The sequence below is a fragment of the Poecilia formosa genome, unplaced genomic scaffold, assembly GCF_000485575.1.
Source record: "Poecilia formosa unplaced genomic scaffold, Poecilia_formosa-5.1.2 Scaffold21, whole genome shotgun sequence".
Taxonomy (NCBI): domain Eukaryota; kingdom Metazoa; phylum Chordata; class Actinopteri; order Cyprinodontiformes; family Poeciliidae; genus Poecilia; species Poecilia formosa.
This window is the reverse complement of record NW_006799960.1, coordinates 549,984-576,333: the sequence shown is the minus strand read 5'-3', so window position 1 is coordinate 576,333 and position 26,350 is coordinate 549,984. Positions and strand designations below refer to the sequence as shown.

The window sequence follows — 26,350 nt, the reverse complement described above, 5'->3', positions numbered from 1 at the left end:
TTCCTTTAGCAGACTGAAGAAACTGAGAGCAGCTACTATCTGGAAAATGTTGCTTTATGTAAAAGATTATGTGCACTATCAGAAGGCCCTACTCAGACTTTAACTCAAACCACTTGTTTCAAAGGTCAGAGTGCATTGCACCGTAGAACCCATTCAGACCAGTAATAACTCTTCACCATTAGATCATAAGCCCTGACATTGTAATCTACTTGTTCTGTCTGTTTAATCTATTGTGTTTTATTCTTATGCGTTCTTATCTGTGGTTTTGAGAATACCACGCAGCACTTTGGTGCACTTATTAGCTGTTTTTGAAGTGCTTCATAAATAAATTGACATTGACATACACGACAAAGTGATTGAAGATTTGAAGCAGCCTTGATTTATAAATAGCTTTCAAGCATAATTATAGCAATGGTAAAGACATGTAAAATGCTCTGCTGGTGTATTTTGACATCTAATTAATCAGCTTCTAACGTGGCCTTGCGTTGTCAGACTAAATGCACAAAGCTGCAATCTGAAGGAGTGCAGCTTTGACCACCAGGGGGAGGTCAAAACCTACTTTTTAGAGAGTTTGTGAACTTCAGAGCTTTTTATATGACTGTCCTTCTGTCAGGCCAATAAAGACTAACTTTTATATGGCTTCTGACAGATTAAAAGTTAAAAAAGAAGAAGCTCAGAATGCTTTACCAGTGACTGTAACTGCAAACATTTTTTTTTTTGACAAAATACTGCAGTTAGTTGTTAGGTCACAACACGTAAAAAGAGATAACTGCTGTAATTCCTCCAGTAATGTGTGAGGAAAATGGCACAATTAACATTGTTTGTCCTTGCAAATGTCGTTTACCACCATCTGGTAGGCTGGCACATCAGCTGATAGGATAGAAGATTTAAAATCATTTTTGTGCTATTCCCCTATTGTGGGCTTTTAATCTCTACGTTGTCTGACCCCTCTTCTCATTTTGTTTGTTTGTCTCATCTCAGTGTCGATGTGATCTTTATTTATGTCGGCTGTGGTCAATTCCACTTTGCTTCCACATCTCTAATTATGCTGCCTTTAGCAAAGTGTCCAATTCACACTGTCCATCCTGCTTCCACGAATCCAGTCCTTATGCAATAAAACATCCTCGTCTTTTCTACTCAGTCTCTTTTTCTGGCACTGAAAGTGCTTTTTGAATTGTGAATGTGTGTGAATATGTCAGAAATAGAGTTTCACATAACATTTCCAATTCTAATGTAGCAAAATCAAACCGTCTTGTGTTTTTAAAATAAACGCTAGCAAAAGATTTACCTGATGGAAACAAAATTTAAGGCACAACAGAATTACTAAGCCTTCTGTCGCAATGCCTACATTGTCCACAAGGTGGAAGCAGAGGTCTTCGTATTGTCAGCTCTGCCTTTTCTCTTGCCTGAACAAAACATCACGACGGCCCGTTGTTCTCTCTTTATTATTTATTTAGGATTAGAAACATGAAAACAAGAACAGAATTTTTTAGAAAAAGATTCATATAAAACGATGATAACAGTATTAAGTTTCTCTGAGCTACGTCTTCCTCAGTTTCTGCTGACGTTGGCACCGCGCTATGGGAGTTGTATCTGAGGTGTCTTGAACCTGAGTTTAGAAAGCTTGTTATTCACATCAAAGATAATATCTGAGGCTGCAGCGACAACAGAATGATTTGCCTTTTGTAGTTTTGTGCATCCATGTTGAATTCCAGCACTTCCAGCTCTGGTCCGGTGAACCTGGTGCGGTCCGTTTTCCTCTGAGCAATAAATATGTGGGTTGAGAGCGCACAGATGGGTAGTTTTGGTAGAAATATCTACGAAAAGCTAGTACAAAACTGGACCAAACAGATGGGATTAAGACATATTTTTGTGTGTTTGGATGTGCAAGTTGTTGGGGACAGACAGAGGAAACATTTGGTCAGGAGAGAGGCGGCAGAGAGCGGGTGCTGACCGCGCTGCACTTTGCTCTGGATGGCGATGGAGGCAGCTGGGTGAGATGAGGCGAGGAGGGAGATGAGTGAAAGGGTCCGCTCTGGTGGTCTCTCCACCTCGCTGAGCGCTCCGAGTTGGGAGCTCCGCCTCGGGGGCTGCGCTGCTGGGGAGGGGTGGAGGAGAGGCCGGGAAGATATTGCTGTTGGGAGGAGGTGTGGGGGGAATTAGGGTGACACCCAGGTGCTGGGTGACGACTGGGTGATGGGTGGCGACCAGATAAGGAGTGACGGCCGGGTGAGGAGTGCCTCCCAGACGCGGCACCCGTGGTGAGTTTAGGTGATTTGGGTGTTTTGGGAGATTTGGGAACGGGTTGAGAGACGGAGGAGCTAGAGGGAGCTCCTTGGCTGTGAGAGGTGGAGTCTCCATTGTTGGCAACTTTGTAGAGGAAGACATCGTACTGAAGTGGTGGGCTGACCTCCTGGTGCAGCTTGGCCTCTTTGGGCAGTAGCACTTCCAGGCCAATGGTGACTCCATCCTGATGAGGAAATATGGTAAGGAAAAAAAAAAAGGATGCAACAATGTAGGGAAAGTAAAACAAAATGATAAAATAAGGACTAAAACAGAAAAAAAAAACATGGGTGGGTTGATCATGTGACATAGTTTCTTGGTGCAGGAAAAGTGGAGGACTGATTGTAATTGTGTAATTTTAAATTAATAAAGTTTGGCTGAGAAGAATCAGAGCTCCGTAAAGTGCAGGAGTGATGCCAGGGAAAAGCTAAGTTTTATTTCTAAAAACTTTGACTGCGAGGTGAACGGCGACAGCCTCCTTGCACACCATCAGCTTTAAGTGATGTTTCCCTTCAGGATTTCATTGACTAAATTTTACAAGCAACACTTAATATTTCTTTAAGCGAAACATTTCATAAGTGGGAATTTGGAATGTGTATATCTCCATAAGTAAATCCAGGAGTTCGAACTGCAAATATTACTTAAGCACACCACCAGATGGCAACGTGGATGAATCAGAGGGGATTATAACCTGGAAACTAACACCATCTCCAAGGCTGGGAGGTAGATACACAGAATGATTCAAGAATAAAATTAACATTATTTCTGTCACTAACACCATGCTTTGAAATATGGCAAAAAATATGACAATTTGAAGTTTAATCCTTTATTTCCTTAGGCTTTTATAAAATAAAGAAAACCTTCTTACCAAGGCTAGAAAATAATGTTTACAATCACATTTTATAATGTTTCCAACATTAGATGGGTTTTTGCACCTTCTAGTAAGTTCTCTTAATCCAGAACGGACTTATCAAAATGAGGTGGAAATGCTGCTGCAGATAAATAGCCTGGATTTCACAGAGGAGGTTGTTTGTGCTTAAGCAGGACACCCATTATGTAATATTGGAGGTTTACTAAAGAACAAGACAAATCATTAGGCCTTCTGATGACTCAAATCAAGCTTTCTCTGTTTAGCATTAAGAAAGCAGAGAAAGGAACACACATTCGCACTGTTAGCACATTTTGATTGAAATGTGCTAACAGGGGGTTAAATAAGCATACGCATTTCTGGTCAGAAGTTTACATACATGAAAGCCATTTTAAATCATTACTTTCTTTTTTAGGTAGTAATCATACAACAAACAGCTTCAAGGATTCTTAAGATCAATAATTGTTGTCGAGAGCGTTATCTCTTCTGACATCACCTGTTGGGGGCAGCAGCATCGGAGCCAGGGACCTAAAAAGGCCCAGTAATCTGATGAAGAAGGTTGGTTCTGTTCTGAGGACGACTGTGGAACCTCTGGAGATCATGATGATGATGATGCAAAGAAGGCTTTTATATAAAATCGAGAAAATGATTGGCAACCTTGGCCATCCTCTTCATGACAATGCCATACAAAGACAGTGTCTTTAATCAGAGACTTTGCTGTAACACAAACCACTACAGGAGATCCTTCTTGTCCACGGAATCGACAACATCTCTTCAGATAACCTTGAATAATATGAGCTACAACTTTTATTGTCCTCTGGGATTGGCAAAGTATTTTTGCATTTATTGGTTTGTTTGGTATCGGCTATTTTTTGGCTTAAATACCCAACTGAGTCCATGTCTCTGCTATCTAACCATTCATTTAAGATGAAGTTGAATAGTTTGGATTTGGTCTTTAATTATTACACTCACTTTGTGCAATGTGTGAATAACACCGTCCCACCCATACCATAATACCACCACACATTACTGTACTGTGTTTTATGCTGTGAAAGTTTTAGATTGGCCCAAAGGTCTCACTCTTTGTCTTTGTGCTTTCTCAAAAAAAATAAAGTTTCAGTCAAACCTGAAAGTGCTGATTTTGGAAAAAGGGGTTCATACTTGGTTTGTAAGAACTGTGACTGTTACTTTGCTGTAGACGAATATAAAACATCTGGAATAGTTAATTGGGCAGGCTTTACTTAAAAACCCAACCGGCTGCCAATTCTGCAAATGGAACATCTGGAGCTTATTTGTGCAAAGAGGAAATCGATAAAATTACTGATGACCCCAGAAATCCCCTTCATTAAGCTGTTATACAAAAAACACGTTGTCTTCAGTCAGAGTCTTCAGTCAGAACCGCTGTAACGTGGACCTCCACAGGTCCAAACAAAACACTGAAGCTGTTTGTTGTGTGGTCATTCAGCTTTTGGAAAAAGTATTCAGATGCATCACTACCGGCCCCAAATTAACTAAACATTTATGCCCGTTATGAAAGCGTGCAAACCTCTGACTGAAACTGCAGTTTATAGTTAGGAATGTATAGAAAGAAAGAGGAAAGGTTTTCGTGGGAGTTCCTAATGCAGTCACACTCTAGGAGCTGTCCGCGGTTCTGAAAAGGTTCACACTCGCTATTGTGTTTCTGCTGCGTAATCTGTGAGGAGCAGGCCTACTGCAGCACAAAAGTCGGGTCAGCCATGCATTCAGTTATTATTTGGTTGGGCAGCACTAAGCGTCATTGTGTGCAGACAAGCAGAAAAAGAAAAAAAGAGGAAAGAGCAAAAGAGGAAGGCGGCGTTTGGGGGTAGGAGGGGAGGGGAGATGGAGCTCATAGCAACACACGGGGACAAGCTGGGTAAAATGAAAAAGATTTATTCCAACAACTGTGAACTGTGACCCTCCATGAATAGCCAAAAAGGTAGAAAAGAATATCAAGTACATTAAAGATAGCAAAACACATTGAAAACCAAGACACAGCGCTTGTAATATATGCATATAGATTCAAATATCAACTCTAAAGCAATTACTTTATCCTCAGGTAATCTAGACATATCAACTTATTTTAGCAATGCTGCACATTAATAGTTTGCAAATACAGATTCACTTTATTTCCACATATTTTCTTCTTCTTCTTCTTTTTTTTTCAAATTGTACGTTTTTTTTCAGACACATTTTCGCTGATAACACCAATGCATGCGGGCAGAGAGACACGGTTAGGTTGGGGGGAAAGGCTGAGGCAGAGGGGGAAAGGCAAAGAGAGAGAGAGAGAGAGAGAGAGAGAGAGAGAGAGAGGGGAAGCTCAGGGAAACAGGAGAAAAGACAATGCAGAAGTTCATTGGTCAAAAGACCAAGGCAGAGCATCAGTAGAGAGAACAGTCAGTCAGTAGTTGGTCCGAGCCAGAGATTTTAGTCCAGCATTAAAGGCAGATAGAAGGAGAAAAAGGAGGCAGCGGCGCCACTGTGTGATCGACGTGAGCAGCATGGCAGCCTCGTAAACAGAACTATTGTGCTTCTCGCGTTGGAACTATAAATATGTTTTGTGCTCACTTTTAACTTTAGATCTCGTTAGTTCCTTTTAGAAAATCTTACTTAGCAAGGTGTAAACTTTTACTTTTTTTAAATCTTTTTTTTCTTCCAAAAACCTCTGTGTGCGCTCGCACCGTAAAATATTTTGGTCTGATTCAACCGCCGCACACTTGATCGTGTGCCGACGTTACACCAGGTTGTTCTGGAGCATGTTTACCTCTGCGTTTTCCTCCGTGTTGTTGGGGGTGTGGCCGTGGACGACGGAGGCGGGGCGGTTGTTCTCGTGCTTGGGGGAGTGGGAGTTCAGGATGTTCATGGACCCCTCCTCTTTAGGTTGGGGGGATTTGGCTTGGTTCTCCTTCTTCTGTGGCTCGTCCTGCGGAGAGAGAGAGAGAGAGAGTCAGTTCCCGTTCAGCTACGAATGAGACGTGGCAAGTCAAACGGCGCTTTATTCAATAGACAAATGCTTTCTCAGAGGAAACGTCCGTGTGTAATAAAACACGCACGTCTCACCGAGACCAAACAGAGCAATTTGCAGGAGTATAGCCGGGGTTGTGTTTACTGTGCAGAATGATTTTATCTACTAGAAATTAATGAAAAGAGACTGCTTCTAACTAAACTAAAAGTAAAAGTTGACAAAAACAGTCTAGTAATGTCTGTAGAGATGGAAATGGAGACTAGAAAACAAGTTCCCATAACACGTGCAGATTTTAATGTCTCCACAATATGGTGCATTTTAGAATCAATGTTAAATTGCTTTTATTGGTCTTTAAAACTATTGATATTTGCATTTTGAACTTTTATTCTAGACTACCCAGGTGCTCAATACCAGAAAGGGGAAATGAGCAGAAAGTGAAAACCATTGGGGTTATGCAGCAGAACAACACCAGTTCAAAAGACAGAATTGATTTGGTGTGGCCTAATCAAAGAATGGACTTAAATCTAATTCAGATGCTGCACCTTGACTAGATGACAATTCGGACAAAAACAATAAAAAAATGAGTGCGTCAAAATTCCCCCAGAATGATGTAAAAGACTGGAACTTATCGTAAATGCCTCATTTCAGCTTTTCATTATGTGAAAACTGTTTTTTGGGGGATTTTTTGCATTTTCTCTCTGATTTTTTGTTGTTGTGTGTGACTGAAGGTATGTTTGATGATCTGAAACATTTAAGTGTGGCTTTATGAAAATGTTTTTATGGTAGGCTTTCAGCAAGCGCCAGTATTTGGATAGGAGAATGTGTCGATTTTTAGGTTCAAGGTAAGTTTCACGACCACGTCAACATGGGACGGGGGAGAGGCTTGAGGAAAGGAACCGTCACAAGCAATTATGAAGAGTTGCTGGACTGAGCAAAAATAATTACTGGTAACTTATCTTCTGCATTTACATCGGATGAAGAAAAATGTTTAATGAAGAGTGAGAGATCAAAAGAGGTTCCATTTGTTATCTTTAGAAGTTATCATGTAGGCTGACATGGTGCCTTCTTATGTAATGCCCCGGCTTATAAAAACTACCTATTAGTTTTGTGACATTTCCGAAAATGCAGTCCAGGCTGTGAGCTTGCCGTGGCTTTTTAGCCTCTAGCCCTGACATTTAGAGCATCCGGTAGTCACGGAAACTCATCTATAATCGCTGCGGGGAAGCGTTAACAGAGCTGAAAGCACAGACTAAGGTTGAAAAAAAGAAAAACCGCAATTGTTTTCAATTGTGAAGGTTTTTTTCGCTGCAGGTGCAGGACTTATTGGAAAACAAATAAAATAAATAAATGCATTAGTGCTTAAGTTCCAACATTTGAATTAAACAGACCTTATTATCAGTCAAAGAGACGTGTCTGTGTTGTTTGGGTGTTTATGCATTTGTTTATGTGTCCGTGTGTAAATGTTCAAGCGTGTCATTTATTGGAGTGTCATGGACGTTTGAAGGTCAACGTCACAGCAGGCCGTAAATAGGGCACCATTGATCGGTCACGCTTAGCTGCTGCTGGACACAACTCACCAAGTACGCCTCAGCATGACAGATGAAAGGTTTTAAAAGTTGAAAGCTACATTTCTACTCTACTCAATGGTCTTTGCTGGTATCTGTAGACTGAGTGAAACCATCTTATTTGAACCCAACTTCGCTGTTTTGCAGGAACAACAAAGATTTATGCACACAAAGCAGAAAATACTCTCCTCCCACCCCCTTTAGTCCCTCTATCAAGACGGTAATTAATGGGCTGTCATTTGCACCTATTTGTGTGCTGCTACAGAGCAGTTTGGTACACAACATCATAGCAAGCCCTAAATAAGCTTCAAAGAAGATATAGAGAAGAGCTGCACAAGGAGCTAAAATGGCTGCATGCGCTGTGCTCAGGGAAATGGAGGCGCTCCTGCCTCGCCGAGCACCTCGGGAGGCTGCAGGGACGCGGGTGAGAAAGGAAACAAATGAGGCAGCCTAGTGTTTAATCGTACTGCAGAGGCTACCGCAGAACACACGTGAATGAGTGGCTGCCTCGCGAGAGCTCGGCCATTTGTCATTTCACCCGGCGCGTGCGTCGGTCTGGGTTCAGGAGAGAAAACGTTTGAAGTAAGGTTTCCAGCTAAATTGACAGCTAGTAGTGATTGCACAGAGGGTGGGCTTCCAACAAAGACAGGGAGGGGAGAGGAGGCAACGCAGACTTCTCCACTGGGCTTACCTGGAGGTGGTTATAAGGCTTTCTGTGGCTATACTCCCAGGGATTGCTGGTTGTTGATGGCCTCTGAGAGGTGGGTGGTGGGTGTGAAAATGGTTAAACACCAGCATGCCGCACAAACTATCTGCAAGTGAACATCCTAATGACAGTCTTCTGATTTAGCTGATGGTTTGGAGTCAAACTGACAGATGGCAAAGTTCCTCTCTCACACACACACGCACACACACATGGCAGCAGAACACGACAGATTCATAGAATACAGCAGATCACTGTTTAAGCTGGCTTGGGGGGCGTAGGAGAGAACATAATAAGGAAGAAGCGAGAACAAAAGGTAAAGCTGAAGAGAGACAGACTGGAAATACTGAAAACAGAGGGACAAGAGCAAAACAGGAGGAGAGTGGAGGCATACCTGACAGATAATGTTGTCATAGTACGCCAGGTTGTGAGTATGAGCTTGGGGGGCAGGCGGAGGGGTGTCACACAGTTTCCTTACATTTGGCTGCGACCCGTCAGCTGTCGTCGAAACCGAGAGGCCGTCCGTCTGCGGCTCGCTGCTCTGGGGGCGGTACTTACTGCGGGAACGCAATGAGGGACACAAGGCGCGATATAAATATTTACAGAAGTGTCTTTTTGTTTCTCCCTTCGCTGCGATATGAGTCACAGTAAAAACAAAACAAAAAAAAAAAAATTTGAACAACACTGTGGAATGCAAAGGGGGATCCAGCCCACACACACACACACACACACAAACACACACCCCCCCACACACACACACACACACACACCTGCGTTTGCGAAGGCGCATGTTCTCGTTTTTGAGGCGGTACAGGCTCTTGGCGAAGAACACGATGATCATGAAGAGCAGGAGGAAGACGAAGCAGGCCACGGCCACCACAACGCACAGCACCTGGAACTCTGTGACGGCCCATTCACAGCGCAGGCCTTTATTCCAGATGTAGTCCTGTACGTTACACCTGGACACAAAGGGATGGAGGGAAGAACAAATATGATACGCAAAGCAGACAATAAGACCCCCCCCCCTTAGTGCTGAATGCTAAATTAGCCTTGTAAGTACTATCACCACTTTGACCTTGTAGATAATGACGCCTGCTGTCAGTGAGTCAGTATTGAAAGGCCCATTCTGTGAGCTCGTGGCATTGGCAGTTTTAAAGTGTATGTGTATTCAAACCACACAGACAAACACAGTTTTTGGCTTTTCATATCATTTTAATTGCCTCCTTTTTTTTTTTTTTTTTTGTACAAAATCAGAGTATCTTAAAGCATATGTTGTATTTTTCCGTTAACCTGTTCTGCCTGTGCGACTGACTGAAAACATCCCAATCCTTTTTGAACATATGTAAGTTAATATATGTCAGGATTTTACCTCCATCCATTTTTCCATCAAAATGTACTTATTTTTCCTGTTCCTGCTTCAGGAAAACAGCAGACTGGCGGTGCCACCGCCATGTTTCGTGTTGTTCAGTTGCCAGTTTTTCGCCACAGCTGGTGTTCTGATTGTAAGGAGCACTTTCTTCCAGATACTTGTTGAGTTTCCTGCATTACATGTGGCAAATTACCGACAATTCTTCTCATTTCTTTCTAACAATAATGATTTTCTTTAGCCCACTCTTCCATATACAACAGATTTGTGGAGTACATGGCTTACGGTGTTTCTGTCGACATTTTTTTCACCAAAACTGTGAATCTCTGCAGCTCCTCTGGAGTCACCATGAGCGCCTATATGCTACATCTCAAATTAACTTTGCATTTGTACTTTAATTTTTGTTAATGTTCAAAGCCTCTTCACAAATTTACTCCTAAATTGTTTGCCATCTGGCACTGGTGTGTGACCTCCAATCGACCTCTGAGGCCTTCGCTCATTTGCTAGATTCATAATGGAATAGAAGTGGACCAAAATCAAGAGGTTTCACCGGTTTTCTTTAGGATTAACAGATCCAAACAGGTCCCAAAGAGTGAAGAACATCTGAAAACAAACCTATCAAATGAAATCCTCATAAAATACATTAAATTTTGACGCTGCAATGTGATAAAATCCGGAAGAACTCAAGTGGTACAGATACTTTTGCAAGGTAGACTGCAAGATGTGCAACATTTTTCAAACAGGAGTGCAATAGTACTTGCACGTTATGTGGTGCAACCTGGAGGCTGTCCAACAAGCAGCCTTGCTTCTAATGAGATCAAAGGATCAGAGCATGTGCATGCATACATGCTTGTATTTTAGCCTTAACCTGTTCTACCTGTGCAACTGACAGCACTTATCTTAATAAGGTGCAAGTGTATGTATGTATTTGTGCACATGCTTCAGATCGTGCATAGGACAGGATGAGCAACAGTTTGTCACCAAGCTGACGGTCAAACTGCAGATGGGGCAGATGGTTCCAACATGATGCGTCCGGTCTTCGTTGTGTGTTGGCATTGTGCATGCGAGGATACTGTGTGCGCGTGTGTGTGTGTGTGGGTGTGTGTGTGTGTGTGTGTGTGTGTGCGTGTGCGTGTGTGTGTGTGCGTGCATTTCTCTGTTGTCATTTTCCTCACACTTCTTTGAGCAGGCTACTGCCATGTGCTCTCTACATCTCTTACCTCAAAAAACAGAGCTAATCCATTGGGGACCCTGCTGTGATCTTGACGAACCCACATGACACATTAAGCCAGCCTTCTGTCTTTGTGCATGCGTGTGTGTGTGCGTGTGTGTGTGTGTGTGCATGTATTTCCCTTAATCTTTCCTTTTGTGTCAGAGGACAAAACATTTGGGAATGATTGCAATAAGCCAAATTAATAAGGAGAATGTTTTTTGATCCAAATCAGAGGGGCCAGTTATCAGCCTAGTGGCAACGCTGTGTTTGCAATACGCTAAACATGCATAAAAGCGACAAAATGAAGCTGACCTGAAGCCTCATCACGTCTCTCACCTGCAGAAGGCACCCATTCCTGCCACCACAGTGCACACCCCTCCGTTGAAGCAAAAGTTTGGTTCAATGTCACACTGAGAAACACAAACTCCTGGTCCGGACAGCACAAAGCCCAGCCTGCAGCCATCTGCACCCACAGCCCCACCTACACTCATTCCGTTGTTGTTGTCTGGTCCCTGCATAGGAGGAGCGGGCAAAGATGACCCGCCGCTGGTGTTTGGCCTTGAGTTCTTGCGGATCACCGGAGAACCTGCCAGGAGCGGATTCTCATCCTCCATGTCGGGCGGAGGCGAAGGGGTCGGATCAGGTTCTGGGGTCGTGTCTACTGCTGAGACGTCGTTGTCAGAGGACAGGTAGTCGTAGTACTCAGTCAGGGAGTATTTATTAGGTTCTCCACCTCTCTGCTTTTGAGCTTTGGGGGTTTTTGCCCAATCCAGAGTGACGTCGGCGGGCACAACATCTGGCGCTGGACTGTGAAACGCCACCGTGATGACGTCATCGGACAACGGGTTCCCGGGATGGTCTGGCCCCGCCCCTCCGGCTGTAAACTCCTCCCCGTGTTGGTCCTCCTCCACAAAATCCAAGTAGTGGCGTTTGTGAGAGTGGTGATGCCTGGTGGAGCTGAGTGGGAGTCTGGCACCGATTCCTGCTCCGATCAGGTGCTCTCTCTCTGCTGAGTCGTCACTGAGAACCATCCTGGTGTCCAAGGCCTCCTTGTGGACGGACGAGTGGTTGTGGTGAGGGTGACGTCTGGCCAGCGAATGCCGCCCTGTCAATCAGAAACAGCAAGAAATATTTTTTAACCGCAAAGGTCATTTGTATTGTGATTCCTTATTCTTGCACAAGCAAAACAAAACTCTGAGCTCTTGGTAAGTCATGATAGTTTATATCTGCCTTAGGCTTGACAATGCAAGAAGGTTGGTTCAGCGCCTTGTGACCCCATGAAGGCTGTTATCTTGCAGAAACTCCCAAAGACAAAACATTTTGTGCTTTGGTCAGAAGAATTTGTATTGGAAATCTTCTGGCATTTCAAAGACTTTATGAAATTTTCCACATAGGTGATAGATTCTACACCATTTGTAACAATGGTGATGAAGAGCTTTTTCACATCTTGTTTCTTTCTTTCACATTATACCTACCTGAAGTGGTTGTTGCTTCAAAGGCCAATTCTTGCCCGGCCAGATATCAAAGCCTCAAGCACACATGTCCAGTTAAAACCTCAGAAGCATTTGGCAAATTTAGCCAACTCGCCTCATTCACATTAGTGAGAGTAGGACAAGTCATAGCTTCTACTAGTTGCCATGGAGACTTAGTCTCCTCAAAATCTCATTCTGGTGGTAAGACAAGCCCAGTTCTTTCCTAGTCTTATTTATCACAGTTGCCACAGTCATTTTTTCTTGATCAAAAATGATGGGATGTATAAACAGCAGCTATTTTTAATATAGACCACAAATCTACTAAAGCAGCACCAGCAGTTTAGAAAACATGAATCAAAAATGTATTAAATAACACTTATATTTATTTTATAGGAATTGTTTTCGGGGTGCTAATAAGAGTTATTCTTATATTTCTGCTTAAATATCCTAATTTATTAGCTTCTGAACGTGGCATTTCTAAAAGGTGGATTATTTTTCAGTGTCAACACTGTGTGCTATTCCTTTTAACACACTTTACGCCAGGGGTGGCAGGTACTGCGTCCGCGTTATGACAAGATCACGTACACAACCCGACACGCAAGCTGACAATTCGGAATAAAATCAATTGTGACTGAGTTTAACAGCCGCTGTCAGCATGACTGCGAGAGGGAACGCTTTGAGTTATGCTGTCGTTATCTTGCATCTTACCTAAAGGCAAGGCTGACAATTCCCAAGTTTCCGACTCTGCTTTGTGCATAACGTTAGTGTCTCTTTACAGCACTCAGAGGAAATGTCTGAAAGTTTTCCTGGGCTCGTTTCCCAGCAGGATACGCCACAATCACACCGTCACCTTTGATAAACGTGTTACATGTTTATCGTAATAAAATCTCTTAATGAGAGATGCGTTCTAAAAAAAAACTGGAAATATCTCATAGGAATCAAATAAGATTTTTATAGAAATAAAAGCAAAAGTTGAAGATGGAAGTGTGCAGTCTGCATGTCCTATGCAGGATTTGTTACAGTAAGTGACTGACCAATGTTCTCGGGTGACTGAGACTTGTTGAGGATTAAATCAGGATTTAGAGCCTGACTGGTCAGGCTTGTCTGCACTTTGCAGTCTGGGGAGAAGGACTCAGACAACAGGGGTGCAAATACACAACGAAGTAAAAGTTCTTGATATTACATGGTAACTGCACTCAAATTACATTTAACCTGTCATTCACAGGTTGTCATTCACAATGACAGGGGTGTCAAACTCCAGTCCTCAAGGGCCGCTGTCCTGCAGTGTTTAGATGTGCCACAGGTAAAAAACAGTGGAATGAAATGGCTTAATTACCTCCTCCCTGTGTAGATCGGTTCTCCTGAGCCTTGCTAATGACCTAATTATTCTTTTCAGGTGTGGTGCAGCAGAGGCACATCTAAAAGTTGCAGGACAGCGGCCCTTGAGGACTGGAGTTTGACACCCCTGTCACGAGAGGACCCAAATTTGGGTCCTCTCGTGAATGACAGGTTAAGTGTAAAAAAGATCTACAAAAACTTTCTAAGAGGCATCTAGAAAGTAGTAGATGTAGTAGAACATTTTCAAATGTTGTCTCATCGCCTCTTGGCTAGGTCTTCCTCAAAGAAGAGATTTTATCTCAAGGGGTTACCTGGTATAAATAAACCAGAAACTTTAATCAAGTTGTGTATAATTGACATTTTGAGTGTTTTATCAATACTGTATAGAATCACCTTTAATTGTGATCACAGCTATCACAGCTAGTCATGTGTATATGTCCATACACAGACTGGATTTATTTATTTTTTTAAAGTATTTTTTGGGGGGTGCGGGGGGGGAAGCCAACTCCTAGTTTAATTGGTTGGAAAGATTCAAAACATCAGCTTACAATTTTGCTACACATTCTCCATGCATTTTAACACATAAATATAATTTCACATAAACCACCCCACATTAGCTCTGGCTGTTTGTTTAAGGTTATGATCCAGGTTAAAAATTAAACTCCCCACCTCTATCAAGTCTTCTGCACCCTTTATAACACCCCCACTACCCTAGCATGATGCTAGGGTGGATGTGCATGTGAAAGGATAGTATGGTTAATATTCTAACTCGTTCGATCTAATATCAAGATAGTGCAATCATTAAATGAAGGGCATTTGGTTCCATAGTATGGGTTACTTAATATGTAACCCAGTATTCCTTTACTGGGTTACTTGGTACCCAGTAAGGGAATACAATAATATAATATTATTAAACACTAATGCTGACTCTTATCCTATTGAAATTCCTGCTTGGAGCTAGATGAAAAGACAGAGGGCAGCTATGACTTAGGTAGATGTGTAGTCTTCTCCCAATAGGCAGATTGTCCATAGCTTCATGTCACACTATACTTAGACAGTGAATGCCACATTGCCCCTAATCTGCAAATCGGCGTGTACAAGCGTGTGTGGATAGGTGAAAGTGGCTTGTTGTGTTAAAAGAAAGTCATAAGTGGCCTGCAAGGCTAGAAAAGTGGTTTTTAAGTACCAGCCATTAAGGTCTTTATCTTCTGGGAATACTTTTGTATGTTCCCACAGTTGTCTGTCATTTCTTTCCACTTTTCTTTTGGCCTATGGCTACAGATACAGCTAAGCCTAGCCAAAAGGTTTGCTGGATGGCTTGTCTTCCATTGCCACCCACAAATTCCTCGGTTCAAAAAGAGGTGCCACCTTTCAATACACGGCTCTTCATTCAGACCTCAAACAAAAACCGTCCGAACGTGCCTCGAGTCACGAAGACCAGTGGCGGCTGAGAAGCCATGAGATTCACCTCGCTCGCACACACTCGTGGAGCGCAGTTGCCATGGTGAGATGTAAAGAGGTGCTGTGTTGAAAGGAGGAGCAGGGCGAGGGAATTGCAGTGGAAACAGAGAATCTAGTGTTAGTGTTCTTTCTCTTCCCTGATTTTCAATCAACTGCCCGGCCAGTCTGTAGGTGCTGGATGCCAGCTCCATCTCTGGGAAAAGAAGGATTTGGAATGAGTCTGAAGGCCTATGTTTTATTTTTTTCTTCTCTTTTGTAGGAAGAGACATTCCCCGCCGACTCAAACTGATTGCAGCGGATTCAGCTCTCACTTAAGGGCTCAATCTGCCAATTTGCTCTGTTGAGACTTAGGCGAAGCTGCATCCTGTTAGCAGCTGGAAGTCTTTGTAGAGAGTCCAAGAGTAAAAGGGGAACATGAGGAGATTACAAGATTCTGAAACTGAACGCACAACTCTCTGCTTTTGCTGTGTGACATCTGTCTTTTGCAGGCTGTGATTTGTGCTTTTAACTGACAGTCAGCTTGCAAACCTCTGGCACTGCATTGAGCGAGTCACCATGGTAACAAGTTCTACCTGAGGTCATTTTGATTGTTTCGGGGGGAGACTTGAAGGAGTTGCACCGATTTGCACAGGGGAAAACACTGTGAGAAAGAGACACAGCTGCAAAGTTGCAAACTAAAAATGGCAAAATAGTCAAGGAGGGCTAAAAGACTAAAATTAAAAATTGAGAATGCAATCATAATTTATTCATAATTTTTGTTTCAGGCATTCTAAAATGACTCTATCCATCATCTCTTGTGGGTCTCTCACTGCTTGTTAAGCTATAAATACCATCCTGACATCACCTCCTTCAGTGTGTTTTGGTGTGAAAGTTGGAGACAAGCTGATCTATTCTGACATATCATGAGGTTTCTAGGGCTGCAGGGCAGATGGACCTCACAGTATGTAGTCTCTGAGTTAGTACACACACATTCGCATGACAGTGCACCCAAGAGTCTGGAATCAATCCAAGTTATTTTCCACGACTGCATCAACAAAAACCAATTGCTATGTACTTAAGGATTTATTAGCCTTTTACCCGATTAGTTCTTAGAAAAAATGTTGATTAATTCCTCACAGAAAAATTTCCAAAGGTGCAATTGCAATCACAGAAGCTTAAGCAATTAATTAATTAGGTAAATAGTTCATAAATAGAATAGAATAGAATAGAATAGAATAGAATAATGCATTTGAAGACCATTTGTAGTGTGATGCCTACCTATAATTGTTTGCTTCTGTGAAAATCACTGCTCAATACAAGCATGGCTTAAAAGTTATATATATATATATATATATATATATATATATATATATATATATATACACACACACAGACAGACAGACAGACAGACAGACAGACAGACAGATAGATAGATAGATATTATAGGAATTTTACCAATAGATAAAACTGTTCCACCAGGCCAATGATACAAATGATTCACCTGAGCTCACGGTCCTAATTGATCACATCCCCCTTCTCACGTGGTCTAAATCACAAGAGGGAGGTCGCCAGGCCTGCGTGCCTATTTCCTGGTCAATATGTCACAGCATTAACGCCTGGTTACACATCGAGGTCGAGGGATGCGACGAGGAATGGGAGGCGCGGGGTACAGTCTGCGCGCTCCCGCGTGAACCCCAGCGACCCCATGTGCTTGCACGAGTCGCCCTGTTGCTGGGCAGCGGCGGCGCTCGTTTTTCTTTCTTTTTTCTTTTTCTTTTTTACGCCCGAAAGATTTTTCTTCCTTTATTTCCAGTAGTCTGCTGGGATTTTTCTTTTATATGTTGGAAACGGAAAGACGAAATTAGAAGAAGGAGGGAGGGAGAGGGGGGGGGGGCAGATTGGGTTGTCCTGTGACCCCCAACCGTCCACCCCCTCTAATGTCTGGTGGAATTTACTGCATTTTGCGGCACAATGGGCTTCATGTAGACCGACCACAGAGCACCTAATCCGGCCTTTGTCTGGGGATGAACCGCGTCAATTCTTACCATCTATAAGCATATCTCACTTATAAATACAGAATGCATTAATTTATTGCTATTTAAACGAGGATTTTGGATCAGAAAAAGAATATCATGGTATATATATTATGTATGTTTTCCTTGTTACATACTCGAACTATTCAACAGTGACAATTGTATCTATAGCAATGTAGCTAAAACCTATCATTAAGAACCTATAGTATTCTGAACCTATAATTAAGAATACTATAGGGTAAAAAAAAATAGCGAGTGAAACAGAAATGTTACACTGGTTATAATTAGGAGGACACCTGCATGTCCTCCTCCTAATTATATACATTCCTCTTGCTACCTTTACCGAATTAATGAAATATAATAGCAGTACTGCACTATTACAACATATTGGCAATAGTAAATCAATGCAAAGCCTGTGTCCATGTGGTTGACGAGAAATAAATATTTAGCTGAACGTTGCATCTCTATCTGGACATTTTCCACGTTTTATTAAATCCTCGTCAAAGTGCAGGTGTGATTTGATCCACGCACGTGCGCGCTGTCTTGCACAAATGACCGAACTACACTGCCGCGCACACGCGCAGGGTGGGTCTCCGGTGGAGCGGTGGTCTTACCGTTATGTGCACACAGAGGGATGATGAACATGGAGATGGTCAGCAGCACCTGCCAGGTCTCCAGTCGACTCTCTCCACGAGCCATAGTGTGGGTTAGCTATTCCCTTGACACGCTGATGATAATAATGATAATAATAATAATAAAGGATCTGATCTGATCTTGTCCCCTTCTTCACACCGGTCAGATGCGGCCGCAATTAAATCCAGATCAAAGCGGATCCTGTCAAAGTTCAGATCTGCTCCGTTTTGGTCATGCCGCCTTCTGCTTGGCTTAACAGCGAGGGGACGGTCCCATTGTCCCCAAGCGGCTGGCCTGTCCCTCTCGCACCTTTTTGCGCGCGCGTTTCTCGCGTTTCTCGGTGCGCCGTTGGGGTTCGGTCGACAGACAGCAGCAGCAGCAGCGCCGCCAGGAGTTGTAGTTGTAGCGTAATGACGCGCGCGACCAACGGAGGGGTCCGTAGACGAGATTTTAATGACACGAGTCTCTCGCGCTTGCTCGCTCGCCTGTCTGCCTGTCTGAGCGGAGCAGCGCGCGCAGAGTGCGTTCGGGTGTCAAAGTGCCGGCGTACACACACTCTCACACACGTCGACACACGCGCGCACACACACACACACACGGTAAATGCTCCTCTCCGAGTCCGGCTTCAGCATGTGCGGTTCGTGTAGAATGGGAGCGAACGTGGGGATTTACGGGATTTGTTGTCAATTGCGCGTCAATATGCTCCATTTTAGACCCCAGTTCGGATGCATGAGAGCGCATTATGTGGGCCCCCCACTTTGGGTGGCGTTTATGTGTCAGTAGGTTATTGGGTGCATGCTGCCTGTAACTGCCAGCAGAAATTGGTGTGTACACGCACAGGATTGGATAATCCTCTTTATGTTATGCTATCGACTAGAGACAATGGCATCTGCTCCTTAATCACTTTGTCATGCAGGACAGGCTTGAGGCAAAAGCGAACTTGACGTCTGCTTAGGGCGCCCTGAATAGCAGGACTCTACTGCACACAACATAATGACCAACAATACACCATTGTATTCATTGGCAGTTTTTGATGCAGGGGATACAGCTGTCTTCCCAGGGTGTTAAAGGAAAAGAAGAAAATTCTGTCAATTGCACACCAAAATAATATGCATCGTGTATGCACATGTCAGTCAGTGGGATATCCACCTCTGTGCAGTATTAGTGCAAGAAAATATTGCACCGCCACTGGTGGCTGACAAAACTGAATCTGGTGTCTGAAGGGCTACTTGGAGGTTTTACTAAGCATGCTATTTGATTTGAACTGCACACACCATTTCCAGCACAAAATCTTTTGTTTTTAGACTGGTCAAAGTTAAACTGGCTTATTTTTACACTGAAAAGAGATTTTCTTGTGTGTGTTCAGATAAATAAAAAAGTTTTGTCTGTCGGTTTGTATGTGGGAGAGGGTGTGTGTCTATGGGTATGCGTGGGGCAGCAGAACGAAGAAGGAGGGGCATTATGCATGCAAGAACTACTAATTTGCAAATACCAAGTAAAACAGTGAAGGAAAAAAAAAACATATGTCTTTTTATGTATGTAACCTTTTGCTCTACATCGATGTCAGCTTATATATATTTTACTCAATCACATTTCCTTATCTGTTCCTTTTATCACCCTAAGCGGGCATAATCACAGTTCACTGGCACTAATCCAGCAAACAGGAATAGCCTGCAGAGGGCTGTCATCCCATTCCCCTCCTAAATTGGATTATGTAAGAGACATTATGAAATAATTAGGATTGAATGCATTGATTTCAGTGAATTAGTTGCTCTACCATTTTCATCGGTAATTGAATCTGGAATTGAATTGAGACAAACCGCTGCTATACAGAGATTTTTGTGTGTGTCCTTGGTAAAGATGCGTAGATGTTAAGATATGTTATTTCTGCTGTATAATCTCACTTATTTTTATTTTGTTTTATAGGAAGTATACGTTCAGTTTAATACATTCTTTTAGAAGAAAAGAAATTTCATGTTAAGAAATAATTGCATTTCATAGACTCCCCGCAAGCACAATTATTAGGACCCGCAATGACTGCTTTAATTTAGATATAGTTTTAGCAGTTTTTTTTGTTTTAGTGTCGTGTGCCTCGGCCAGACAAGAGTGTCATGTTTTGCAAAGGTTTATGAGTCAATTATATGAAACACTTAGAGAGTGTAACGGCAGCTCAAACGGTTTACTGCCACAAGACGGAAATAACAAGTCTTGATTTTTTTCACATGCAAAAGAGGTCAATTCTTGTTTGGAAGCGGGAAGGAAGTATTAGTGACACTAAAGTGGTAAATGAAAAGAATTATTTAAAATTGTTTGCCTTATTGTCTTGTTGTCAGTGCTCAGGCGGCAGAGGGCGGCTGGAAATGTCAAAATGGCTGAAGCAGGAAGTAGTAAGAGTCGTTTTGTTTCTTTTTAGTTGTTGGTTGGTGGCTTGACTTACAATATGAGGATTGTGGGTGGACAGGCAGATAGGTGTTGGTAAAATACTGGTTTGTTTTCTCCCTTACCTGTGACAGCAAGCACTTCAAGTGAGTGGGTTCAGCATATCCTCTTAATTAGTCTTTGTGTGTACGGTGGCTTGGGATTCCATGGCATAACCAGGACGTGGCAAACAAACCAAAGAGAGGTCCCAGACTTCAAAGACACACGGAAACACAAGGAACTAAACAATTCGGGTTGTTTGGACTGAAACAAATGACTGGATTTTATGGAAAAAACACATTTTGATCATTAAAAAGCATTACCGAATGCTTTTTAATTGGTGGAAGAGCTACTGTGTGGATCGGTTTATCCTCTACAGGGGCTGAGAGCGTTAAGGTGCATTTTAGCACTCCTATGGGACTTCCCAGTCATCAAAACAAAAGCCCACACAAACCCTGCGAGGTGAGCTGTAGAGAAAGGTAAAGGTAAAGATAATTTTATGTGTATATTTTCAGCAACAAGGCAATACAAAGTGCTTTACGGGAATTAAAAGGAAATACAAACAAAACAAAACAAAGGAAAGAGCAAAAGAAGAAAAAGCTAATAATGTTGATCCAAAGTAAATAAACTGGATACTCCTAATCAGGGCATAAGCAAGTATCAAAAATTTGATGCTATTCTGCTGGCAGAAGATTGTTGTACAAATATAAATATGAGTGGTATGAATAACTTTGATACTACATAATAACAAATATATTATAAAATATATATTTTGTTTTAAACTTAAGAAATGCTGTAAAATTAAAAGGTTTTAAAATGGTGTCAGTGACAGATACTACTGGGGGGGGGACAAAGATGAATTAATTTTATAACCTTTTTATGTGGTATACCTGCTCCTTCTCCTCATCCATTTTCATATTCTGCAGCATCAAGGATTTGTTTCTGTACTTCATATTCCCATATTTTAAACAAACCACAGAGCATTTTCTTTTTCCAACCGCGAGTGCTATGACGGGAGCGAGCAGGGACTGTCACAAAACGTGGGAGACGGAGAGTTTTGGAGAATGAAAATAGATGGGTGAGTGTTGAAGAAGGGGAGCAGAAGAATGGTGCAGTCTGACAAAACACGAAAAAAAAAAAAATCACACTGATGTACTGCCAAACAGAGCAGAACAAAATTGTTCCCGCTTCCACCTAACATCCCTGCACACACACACACACACACACGCGCATACACGCATACACACACACGTATACAGTATGTCATATAGATATACATATTCAATGTTTTTCACATTTTTTACAATAAAGCCAATTGGTTATTTTACTGTATTTTCTTTTTTGCTGGGCAAAAAAATAATAATAACAACCAGACATACACATGAAGAACAAGAAGGGCTCTTTTCACGGGGATGAGCAGATGGATGGGACCCAGAGGGGCTGAAAAACACACCTTAGGTGACGTCAAGCTTTGTGTGTGTGTCTCTCCCTTTGCATGTGGCGTTCGGGCCGCATGAGTTGCTTCCTGTTCCCATGTTGAACAGTAAGAGGTGGACAGGACGTCCAAAATTCCCTCAGCACAAATGGCTGAAACCTTTTCTCTCTGCATAACAAGACTATGTTCACACATAGATTTTGCAACACATCAAGGAATAGTGAATTGTTTCCTTGCTGAGGTTAGATCTTTGATCATTAAAAAAAAAACAAAATTGAAAATGAAATAGGCTGCACTATACATTGCTTATATCATATTAATGTGTCAATATTAGTGAAGTGTCTCAAGAATTTCCAAATTTGTGAGGATAAACTATATACTTTCTACATGTTTGTAGCTGTCACAGCAGATCTAATTTGCTCTGATATGACTGTATGAGTATTTTATGGAATTTCCCAGAGTCTGAAAGAAATCATCACATTGGTATTTTATTTTAGGTCACATTTTTTTACTGGTTCAATTGTTGGTACACGGAGGAATCCTTAAAAGCACACGAAATGTTTTTTTTTTTTGTTTTTTTTTTCCAGTGACCTCCAGCTTTTTGGAGGTTTTCATGACGCTTATCTCTCGGACACAGATGGCTTTGTAACTCTACAGCGGTGATAATGCCTGAGACCTGCTGAGAAAAGGATCTGGGAGCTCTGGATGTCATATCTATAAATATATTTTCACTGGGGCTTTCCTGCTGCATTCCATTATGTTCCTTCCTACAGCTACTATATGCTTCTGTTGCATTTTTCATTTGCAAATCTCTTCCTTGCTTTCCTCTTTTTTTTTTACAACCTGACTCACATCAGATGTATATGGGTATTACTTTGTGAATAAAAATGACATCTGTGCTTCCCATTTTTTTCAAAACGAGGAAGGTGGTGTGTAGAGTCTGTGCCTTTTTTTGCTTTCAGATAAGGAAATTGTAAAGAAAAAAGTATTTTGGAAAAATATTTTAACAATTTCATACATTCCAAAAGTATTATTAACAATAATAATAATGAACTGTGAGGTGTTTTAAAACCTCAAAATATTCTAGTTTATACCAAAAGAGGGATGGAGAAATATGTTCTGCTGTCCAGTAGTAAATTAAGAAAGTAGTAAAACACACATAAAAATTGTGTTTATATACTGCAGGTAAATCTTGTTCTGCAAAAGTGTCTACCAGTTTTTAATGTTCCCCTGATGGCTTCAACAGATACCACGGGCATAGCCTACCTGCAGTCTGACCGGGATGTAACTCGATTTGTCCTTTGATTGCTGGAAAAGGCTCAAGACATCCAAGCAACACCCAATGGGGTTAAACGAGACTGCAGCACGGTCTAAGCCTCTAGCTGATTGCAATCAGCAACAGCTGAACAGATATGTCACCACGAGATGGCGCACTAAATGCGCACATTGAACTCTCCTTCAAAACTCAATACAAAACTGGTGCAAAAGTCAGGGAGAATAAAAAAAAACAACTATTTGAGCTTAAATATTTTCTAAAACTACTCCAGTGGTTATTGCTTTCTATGGTTCAGAAGCCTCTGTTGAAAAAGACATCTCAAATTAGTTTTTTTCTTTCAAATGTAAGTATCGAGGGTGTGGATGTGACGGAGGAAAAAACACAGCCTTCAGTTACATTTGGCCCGAGTGCAACGCTCACCAGAGCAGCCCGTGGCCTGCAATTAACAAATTGCGCCCACCTGTGTAAATCTTCACCCACAACAGGAAGTCAACAAGATCATCAACAATATGATTCAACACCCCCACTTGGTTTTATGTTGACATAAAAATACATTTGCATTTCTCATCTTTTCTCCCCCCCCCCCCCATGTACATACCAAAAATAAAATGCACAAATTTGTCCACTCATTTTAGTTACAAGTTTGTTAAAAATATCAGTCAAATTAGCCACATGAAATAGGAACAAGAGTTAATTTAATTTTTATTTGAACAGGATAAACAATTCTCTTAAAGCTTTAAAGAAAAAAAAAAGCAACACAATGCAAAGTTAAGAAACGTCAGTGCACTCAAAACAAGCCAGCAAAAACCAAAGGGCAGAAACAGAAAACACCTTTTTAATGATCTGAAACGTAAAGTCAACTAATCCAAGTGGGAAATGACCTTTGGCTTTCATGTTGGAGTAAAAAAACTCCTGCTGGGAGAACAAATGCAAGGTTTCAAGTCCAATCCAGTTTTTTTTGTAATCTTACACAAAATTCCTGATTACTTACTAGAATCAGACTTCTCCTTAAACCTCTCTAGAAACTAAGACTAAAATAAGAAAAGGGAAAACTTGCTGGTTATTCTTTCAGTCACAACCATGACTTTATTGCTCATATTCAAGTAAAATCCAAGTAAATATTATGGCTGTTGGTTGTCATTGACATGCACCTTTATAACAGGATCAGTAATATCTGACATTGTGGCTCTCATGGTAACACTCTGGCTCTTGTGAATCAAAAGGTCCACTCCAAAATGTATCACTTCCACAAGCTCCATTTCTCGTAATGAGCGAGGGCCCTTAATACAGCTTCTGTATTGGAGACGACCGAGATACAGAGGACGCACCGTCATCAACAGGGTCAAGAAAGCGATTTACTGGAAGCCACAGCAGTTAAAAACATCGATTCATTTTCACAGTGGATTTGTTTAACCGATTAGTAAAACAAAAGATCTAACCCTTTGGGGACCTTTTATCAGTGTGCTTTCAGGGTATTTGAATCATCAAACCTTGATGCAGCATCAGATACACTGCATTACATGAACATTTTAAATGTCAGCTAACAGAATGCTAATTGAATCACAGCAAAAATGATAAAAGGATTGACCCTACGACCATCTACATTACAACTAAATCATAACAGGTCACTTAAAGAACATTGGGGAGTTTGGGGGAGATCCATTAATTAGATTTTTACTTCTACAATTTGTTTTTGTCATAAAATTTAAGTTTAATCAGTAACCATTTGAGGGATTTTATGTAGGCACATGACCAGCAGAAAGTATTTGTTTCCATACAATTATTTTTCCATTGTAGGTGTGAATTTCCTTGGATGATGTCAACCTGAAGACAAGTAAAATGTATTAAAAAAAAGGAAGAAGAAAAAAGTTTAAAATGGATCTAAATTTAATTTTGCTCTTATATTGTGGTTTATGGTCAAACCCTTTTTGTTCCAATATAACTGGAGGGTTCTAAATAATCCCAGAATCTTCAGAGTTGGAAAACATTAAGATAACTTTTTAAACTACGCACAATGCTGGTGTTAGCAAGTCCTTCAGATGGAGGTCTTTCCTCTGACATACAAGCACTGCAGATTCCGAAACAAGTAGAGTTTTCAAAGATTACTCTAGAACTGGAACTCAGACAAATATTTCCATTTCAGTGTTTTGTCTTTCAACCTGGATCGATCCCTTTGCACAGTAAGAATAACCTCCAAACAATTTGATGTTCCATGTTGCAGCTGCATAAACCGTATCCAGTGCCTGTTGGACAACCCGTCCGCCGCAGTGTGTTGATCACAGCCACTGAGTTTCCCTGCAGTTAGGTTGGTAAAGTCCAGGTGATTGGACACAGCTTGTAATTATAGACACCTGAAGGGGTAAGCTGATGAGTCCAGAGATGACAGGTAGAGAATGATGAGAAGAAGAAAATATTAATACAATAAACTGGAGCACTATACTCCGTGAAAAAAAAGAGGATTACATAGTCAATCAGCTTCAGCTGCGACGCTTATTAGTTCCATAATCTCCATTTCACCTGTGAAACGGAAGAATTGTTTGTGCAGAAATACTGGGCTTTTGTTGGCTGAGCATCAAAATACAAGTTACTTTACACACAAAAATATTTTATTCAAAAGGTTTTTTTTGAGGGGGAGGCAGGGTTATTGCAAAGTAAATAAAATGTATGTTCACATCTTACTTTAAACCGTCAGACATACCACCTAATCACACCGTTACAACCAGTTCAGGTTAACTTAATGGAAAAAAACAAACAAAACATCCAAGCCAATTAAGACATTGAATAAAAAGTATTTTCTATAGTACCTCTCGAAGTAGCAACTACAAAGCTTTGGGATTTACCTAATATTTGAACCAGATTTGTTCATTCCTGTGAATGATGCTAATTGATAACGTGAAGGTAGTTCTAAGGTGAACTTCCACCATTTCAAAATAACTCCAATTTCAAAAGGTTCGGTGCGATATGAAACCACTCTGAATTTAAACCCACTTTCATAGTTTTGGACCAAGACCTGGAATGTGCTACTGATCTTCCATGTAAAAATACTTACTGAAGATCAGATTATTTTTAATCATATCTGACCAGAGCAATTGACAAAGTATTAATAAATTTTAAAAAAAGCCACCGATTTTTACACTGCCACTGGAAGCGAGCCATATTAAAATACATACTTTCATTACCTTAGTGTAACAGTGCTTCTTGCTGATGGATAATTGAAAGTCCTGTTAATTTCTTGTTAGCATTTGTCAGGAAACTAAATTTGTCAGAATTAGAGTTCAGTGTGGGATGTGGCTGTGGAAACCTCCCATGTCTTTTCCAGCAAGG

The 26,350-nt window shown here is 41.4% G+C and overlaps 1 protein-coding gene across 3 annotated transcripts; it reads right to left on the bottom strand.

Annotated features, from left to right (window-relative positions):
• Positions 1-587: 587 nt before the first annotated feature.
• On the bottom strand, positions 588-18,596 carry LOC103135020 (chondroitin sulfate proteoglycan 5-like). Of its 3 annotated transcripts, none has more exons than XM_007547564.2 (6): positions 17,879-18,596; positions 11,318-12,086; positions 9,173-9,361; positions 8,881-8,959; positions 5,934-6,092; positions 588-2,470 (listed from the first exon to the last, which is right to left on the bottom strand). In XM_007547564.2, the coding sequence occupies exons 1-6, from the start codon at positions 17,961-17,963 to the stop codon at positions 1,922-1,924; spliced, it is 1,830 nt and encodes a 609-aa protein (XP_007547626.1). In that variant the 5' UTR covers positions 17,964-18,596; the 3' UTR covers positions 588-1,921. The 3 variants fall into 3 exon arrangements, with proteins under 3 accessions (XP_007547626.1, XP_007547625.1, XP_007547627.1); XM_007547563.2 differs by having other exon boundaries at positions 8,797-8,959; positions 17,879-18,594; XM_007547565.2 differs by lacking the exon at positions 588-2,470 and having other exon boundaries at positions 5,047-6,092; positions 8,797-8,959; positions 17,879-18,577.
• Positions 18,597-26,350: the final 7,754 nt, after the last annotated feature.